This window comes from Stigmatopora argus, chromosome 5 (genome assembly GCF_051989625.1).
Source record: "Stigmatopora argus isolate UIUO_Sarg chromosome 5, RoL_Sarg_1.0, whole genome shotgun sequence".
Taxonomy (NCBI): Eukaryota; Metazoa; Chordata; class Actinopteri; order Syngnathiformes; family Syngnathidae; genus Stigmatopora; species Stigmatopora argus.
In genome coordinates, this window is record NC_135391.1 from 4,262,246 (window position 1) to 4,269,710 (window position 7,465).

The 7,465-nt window shown below is 41.4% G+C and overlaps 1 protein-coding gene and 1 long non-coding RNA gene across 2 annotated transcripts; one reads left to right on the top strand and one right to left on the bottom strand.

Moving 5' to 3' along the window:
* On the top strand, positions 1 to 6,573 carry LOC144073916 (uncharacterized). The gene is made up of 3 exons (XR_013300189.1): positions 1 to 115; positions 5,069 to 5,226; positions 6,314 to 6,573. It is a non-coding gene; the product is annotated as an uncharacterized LOC144073916 (long non-coding RNA).
* On the bottom strand, positions 2,992 to 3,975 carry tas2r202 (taste receptor, type 2, member 202). The gene has a single exon (XM_077599896.1). It carries the CDS (start codon positions 3,970 to 3,972, stop codon positions 2,992 to 2,994), a length of 981 nt encoding a protein of 326 aa, XP_077456022.1. The 5' UTR covers positions 3,973 to 3,975.
* Positions 6,574 to 7,465: the final 892 nt, after the last annotated feature.

Here is a 7,465-nt window from a genome sequence, read left to right on the forward strand (position 1 = left end):
TGTACTAACACATTTGTGGATACTTTCAACTAAATCTTACCACTTGCAATTCAACACTGGATTTCAATTACGGAGGCCTATGTGAGGAAGAAGGAGGAAGCAAAGACTTTTCGGGGTAGGTTTATTCAATTAATTGAAACCCTTGGTAGGCCTTAGCTAGCTTTAAAATATGAATATGACATGCTGATGTTTCATAACGAGGGATTTTGCAATACATTTTATTCTTACTTCGAAACATTTTAGTTAAAAGGTATCAATATTTTAAAAAACAGAAAAGCAATCACAATGATTCCACTCTAATCAATCAAATCATCAAAAGCCTTCATTGTCATCATACACAGCTGCGTATAGCGAAATTGGTGGTGCTACTCCACAAAGTGTGTTTTCCCAGTAATAAAAAAAACATAAATAGTAATAAAAGTATAAAAAGTCACAATTTACCTAGCCGGGATGTGACTTTTTATACTTTTATATTACTATTTATGTTTTTTTTTACTGGGAAAACGCATTTTGTGGAGTAGTACCACCAATTTCGTTATACGCAGCTCTGTATGATGACAATAAAGGCTTTTGATTTGATTGATGATTGATTAGAGTGGAATCATTGTGATTGCTTTTCTGTTCTTTAAAATGTTGACACCCTTTTTCACTGGTACTTGGACGTTTGGTCGAAAGACGTTTGGTCGAAAGACGTTTGGTCGACCGGACGTTTGGTCGCCGGGTTGTTACTGTTGAAACCAGCTCTCAAAATTAGAATTATGAGAGAGAGAGAGAGATAGTTTAATATCTAAATATCTAATATCAAAATATCAACAGTAAACTCTGTCATAATTTGACAGCGAGCGAACCTAGCGACCAAACGTCCGTTCTACCAAACGTCTGTTCTACCAAACGTCCGGTCGACCAAACGCCCGGGGACCAAACGTCCGGTCGACCAAACGTCCGGTCGACCAAACGCCCGGGGACCAAACGCCCGGGGACCAAACGTCCGGTCGACCAAACGCCCGGGGACCAAACGACCGGGGACCAAACGCCCGGGGACCAAACATCCGGGGACCAAACGTCTTTTGACGAAACGTCCGGTCACGTTTTTCACTAACAAATCGTCAATAGCTCTCTTTAAAAAAAAAAGGAATATATTTGAGTTATTATTATTATTTTTGATCCATTCCAATGTCTGTTCAACACAAATCCAGAAACAGGATTTTTCTGCGAGCTATTCTATGGATGCTCGTTCAGGGCTCAGCCTCCACAGCAGCAGATAAATACAGTAAATGATGAAGGCCACAGCCTTGTAGAACTGAACAGCTTTCATGAAAAGAAAATACGGCCTCTCTTACTTTGTCTATTTACTTGCCGGGGGTGTCCGGGATTATCTCATCTTTGAACTCCGCTGTGTTCTGCCACAAGGTGTAAATCACTCGAGTATGGCAAATATGTTTTATTTCTTCGACACCGAGGGTAGTAGATTTGGTAGGCATGAGCGCACTTTTCAGAACACCTCCGGTTCTATGCACTCTCACACACACACACACACACACACAAAATCTCAGTATCCCACTATGTTTTATATAGCCTTTACATCTGTTTTCATTTATATATACAGTTTTGTAGCTGCAGAGGCTTTTCCTGAGGGCGCTAGCTTAAACTGCTGACCTGAGGAAGAACTCTTGAACCTCTTTTTTTGATTTAGACAACTAAAAGAAAAAAGCTATTCAGGTTGTGGGTAGCTGTTCTTTTATTAATATGCTCTGTGCCCTCAATGTCACATGTATTTTTTAACATTTTCGGAGGGGACTTAACACTGTCCGGCCGGCTATGCTTGTGCCTCACAGTTATATGTTGCAATGAAATATTTACATTCTCAGCTTTTGCGTGATGAGCGTGTGATCGGAATAGCGAGCACTTCATTTGGTTGGCTATGATGTGTGCTAGGTAAATCTCGTCCCTGCAGATTGGTTAAATTTCGAGCAAAACGGGAGACGACACATCCCTCCATGGACGGAGGGAAAATAAGTATGCACAGACATCATTTCTTAATCACACATTCATTGTTTGCATCACTCTAATTGTACTGTGATGCTTTTTGACGAATGCCGCTTCTACCGTAGGTAAATATATTCATTTTGTTTTCAGCGTTATTGTAGCCTATCCCCTCTGAGCCAAGGAGTTAATGGTATGCTTAGATAGTTCATTCGCTGGAGAAACATAACCTCAAACCCTCCGAGGAGAAAGTAGAGCATCTTGACATTTTCTGGGCTGCCCTATTGTTCTTTCCCTATTCCTAAATGTAAATGCACCACATTGTGTGGCCAACTACGGACCACTGGCCAGTTTTATTGGCCCGCAGCAAATGATCAAAATATCATTGAACATGGCCTGCATAAGAAGCTTACATTCAGCTTACATTCTGTTGCATCAATTTTGGTAGTATATGTATGTGTATGTGTATGTTTGTGTGTGTGTATGTGTATGTATGTGTGTGTGTATGTGTGTGTATATATGTGTGTGTATGTGTGTGTGTATATGTGTGTGTATGTATGTGTGTGTGTGTGTGTGTGGATGTATGTATATATATGTGTGTGTGTATGTGTGTGTATATATGTATGTGTGTATGTGTATATGTATGTGTATATGTTTATATATATATAAATAAATATATATATATATATATATATATATATATATATATATATATATATATATAAATAAATATAAATGAATAATTGTTTATAGAAATATACTCACATACGTACGTGCCCTATAAAGAAACTTTATTGGGATAATTGCTTGATTCTTGCTTGAACTTCAGTAAATTAAAAAATAAAACCCGAACACTAATTTTGCAAGTAGTCCTATTATGGTTTGACAAGTTTTAAAAAACCAAATTAATTTGTGACATGATTACAATTAGCAAACTGATTATATTTTTTTCTGCAATATGAATCATTGGATTAAAATATATACAGATTCAGGGGGAAAAAAAGCCCTTCAGCTCTCGATCTTGGCAGGGCTGCGGCTCAGATGGTCTTTCTGCTCCGGCACCCTCAGACATGTCAAACACGGACACGCACCTATGCACACCTTAACGTCATGGATCAATGCTTTCCAAAGGCTTTTTTTCCCATATATCAGCAAGACGGCAGAAAGTGTCGTATAAATGGATATGAAGAATAACGTCAGCGTGATGGCGTTCTCGTGATGTACCGCTATCTGATAGTTGACGTACAGGTCCACCACCAGGAACAGCAAGAAGACGGCCACCAGGGAGAGGGCCATTTCAATCACTCTCATTTGGCTGCCGGTCTTGGGCACGCGAGCGCCGTTGGCGCTGGCCTTCATGCGGCGTAGGTGGACCGCCAGGTGCGCGGAGATGGAGATGCAGCATTTTATCACCAAGATCCCCGGCAGCACGTCGGCCACGACGAGGTAGAGGCCCTCGTAAATCTTCCCGGGCGTCGTGTCGGGCATTAACACCCCGCAGTCTCTGTTGTCTCGAGTGTCGTTGGCGGCGTGGAAGACCACCAGCATGGGCAAGCAGGTCCCCAGGCCGCTCAGAGGGATGGCGAGCACCCCGAGTGTCGCGTGATGGATGATGGCCGCCTGGAAGCGTGTGTAGCGGCGGTTGGGCGTGCTCACCAGCTTGGTGCTGTAGTAGAAAGTCAGGAAGCTGCTGTCCCACATGACGGTGAATTTAAGACTGAAGGTGATCACCAGCAGGACGGCGTAGGGCGTCTGGGCCACCACACAATTGCTGTCCAACTCGTCCATGCTCATCCAGAAGTAGCTGACCAGCTGGTGAGCGGTGCTTGCCAAGGAGAGAGCCACCATCATGGTCTCGCTGGGGCTCCACTGCTTCTTCTTCTTGTAGTTGGAAAAGCTGGTCGAGAAGATGTAGAGGTTGAAGAACAAAGTCGTCACAGCCAAAATGCCGGTCAAAAACCACAAAGACAGTTTGTTGGTCACGAGCATGTTGAGAATATCCCCTCACACTACTGTCGCGTGAGGTGATGCAGTCATTCCAGGGTCGTTGTTTAGACTTTTAAATGGATTGAAACAAAAGCTTAGTCCAAATCTTTGGGTGTGAGTCAAATTTACGGCGGCAGGGCAAAGCTTTTTTTGTATCCGTTTTTTTTTTTTTTCAATCACTTTGCAATCCTACTTAAGAGTTCTGCGTACATTTTCTTCAGAATCCTTTTTGACACCTTGGGCTCAGTCTGAAAATTCACATCTTGGGTTTACTGTGTTAATCCTCGCCCCAAGTGGTGCGCGTCAAGGTGAAGCTTTATACATTCCGGCATTGCGTGCGATTTGCATCAGTCGTAACCACAGGAAGTGTTGATATTTGCATGCACAGGCGGTTTTTCGCATGGGCGCCCGACGGGTCAATTTGGGCGCTTGAAATTACGCAGCAATTTCAACTGATGTGAACATCCGATAAGCCATTGCGCCGTAGCAGCTCGGGTACCTATGGTGGCCATATTGGAAGCGGTGTTAATGCCATACCTAGTATGTTCTAGTGCAGGGGTGTCAGACTCGGGTTGGTTCGCGGGCCACTTTAACGTCAACTTGATTTCACGTGGGCTGGACCATTTTAGATATAATATTTAGATTTTTTTAAATAAATGGATTAAAAGAACTGGATTAAAAGCCCTGAATATTCTGTTTTTATAGCTCTAAAACAATGTTTATTTTAGCTTTTTTATATATTTTTTGATTTTACAAAATGATTTTTGAACTAAAAACACAGAAAAAATGGATTAAAAATTAGAATTATTTATTTAAAAGGGGGTAAATCAGGAAATTTAATATACATCTATACTCTTCATTTGAATTTGATCCTAAAACAGAAAGTCAGCACTCATGATTTACTTTCCTGGGCCACACAAAATGATGCGGCGGGCCAGATTTGGCCCCTGGGCCGCCACTTTGACACATGTGTTCTAGTGGATTGCAGTTGTGCTGTTAATGTCAATGAATTTCTCATTTTCCCAGTTGTAATAATCAAGGTTCACCATTGTATGTATCATTTAATTCACTTATTTTTAACACCACTTATCCTTGTCAGGGCCAGGGGTGCTGGAGTACATCCAAGCTGACTTTGGGCGAAAGGTGGACTATGCCCTAGACCGGTCGCCAGTCAGTCACAGGGCACGCATTGGAAATCGATCCCACGCTGTCTGCACCGAAGTCAGGCGAGACAACCACTGCACCACTAAAAATCAGGTGACATGTGACCACCCTAAAATCTCCATAAAAGCCCAAACTCGCATTGTACTGCGGGATGTGTTTCACGCGATTGAACCAGTGATTTTGCTATAATATGATCAGCGTGCCATGACAGTTGAATAAGAATTTTCATGCAGCGTGCCGCACATTTGCAAACACCAGACCACGCACTTCCAATTTGCATGATAAGAAAAGCGTATAACCTTTCTATCACCTTGAAAAATAAGCTAATGCTGTTGCCACTGAGTGGTAGGAGAGTGCACTCGGATGTTTGTCATCTTAAATGCTTTTTTTGCACGCATGAAGGAGTCAAACAATAAGTAAACCAGCCCGGGTAGAAATCGGTACACATTTTTCATCTCAGACGCCACTGTTAGGAAAGAGAAAGTTATATTTAGTTTTTTTAATTAATTAAAACAAAATAGAGAAGGAAAAGCCTATTGAACGTTTTTCCAGTTAAAAGTAATGTCGCTAGAGATTGAAATTCAAAGCAAATGAGATTTCCGATTGAAGCTGCCAGACAAATATTTGCAAGCCATCATCTTCATTTCAGCATTTTCTCACCGCATTCATTACTGGAGGACATGCTCGCGTGAACACACTCCAGCTTTGAAACCATTGTCTTTCTAACGTGCCCATTTTAACATTTAAATCGGGCAAACAGAAAGTGAGATATTTCAAATGAATCACGGAAATCCAGACATCGATCGTGTTCTTCCACTGTTTTCCAATGAATCATCGGTTTCGCAATACCGAGAAACTCCGTCACCGACCTTATTTTTATTGCTCAATTTCAGTGGTTTTGGATCTGTGTGGCCATTTATTTTTGAATACTCTTTGACAAGATGTTATCATTTAATTAGTGTGTAGACTGGGAACTGACGAGCCGTGTAAGAGAATTTACTTTTATGAAACTGAGTATCTGACAAAAACACGATGATAAGAAAATGAATCAGCGCTCCATTTAGTCCAGGTATTTTGTCTTTTTTTTTCCTTTCTCTCTGACACATCCACAATTCTGGATCTTATTGCACTGGCCTGGTTGGCATTTTCACTTAACTAAAGGATTTCTCCTGCGCCACAGCTGCCTGGAAGCGGTCCCGGGGCAAAATTTGTTGCTGAGGGCGAGCGAGCACGTGCCTTCCCTTCCATCCAGCCGCCATTATTAATTCAACATACACAATAAAGAAGCACCATCAGGCTAAATGAAGCTCTGTTTTTTTCTATGGAGGTTGCACCGCAGGTACCGTGCTGACTCGGCCTTTAACGGAGTGGCGATCAAGGGTGAGTACCCTGACTGGCCATTAGACTAATCAGTAGTTTACTGGTGGCTGCGCAAGAAACGACAATATTGCAACATGGCGTTGTGCAAATGAAAATCTCCAAAAGGCAAATATACAAGGCCAGGGAAAAAGCTGCCGTCTGTTCTTGTTTATGAACTTGGTCAGATTTCTGGACGGTAATTTGTTTATGACTGAATGTTATCTGCATGCTAATGCATTACTCCTGATTGCGCTTGTTTCAAATGGGCTGTTCGGGGGACGGTAAGTGAAATATTACACCTCATTTGGAATTGACAGTGAATACATTTGGAAACCAAAAAAAATCTAGTACACTCCTGGTCCATCGCCCTCTCTAGTTTTTTTTTAATTCAAAGTATATTGGACTTACAGCTATAGGACAAAGGTGTAATAATATCTGATAACAATATAAACCATCTGTTATTTACAACTGGCACAAATCAATGGCGCTTAATATTAACATGTTTTCCACACCGACAATAATGCACAACATAGACAGTGCGTAGCGTAGAACATGAAGTTAGCTGGAGTCATGTCTGGCGCCGTTCACGCGGCAGCCAGTGGCAGTAGCTCTGTCCACTCATGTTTTTCGTGCTTTAAAGCCCTTCTATCTTTTTTAATTACATTTTAATATTTCTTAATACATTCCTTTTTACTTTACTTTGTACGTTATACTTTTTACTTTAATGTTTTTACAACTTCCCTTGTTCTGTTAGCCTGGCTTCTTTCTGCTACTTCTTTTTTGGAACCATTCAGCCATGCCTACTGTTGGGTTTATTATATATCTGCTTCGCTTTCTTTAGGTTTATACATTATTTTATATTGGAAATGCTTTGTTTAACTTAGCTTATTGACACTGAAAAGGGTCACTTTAGTACATCTGCTTGCAACCCTGGTAAACAAAGGGAAAGGTCTCTATCAAGTTGGACTTCAAG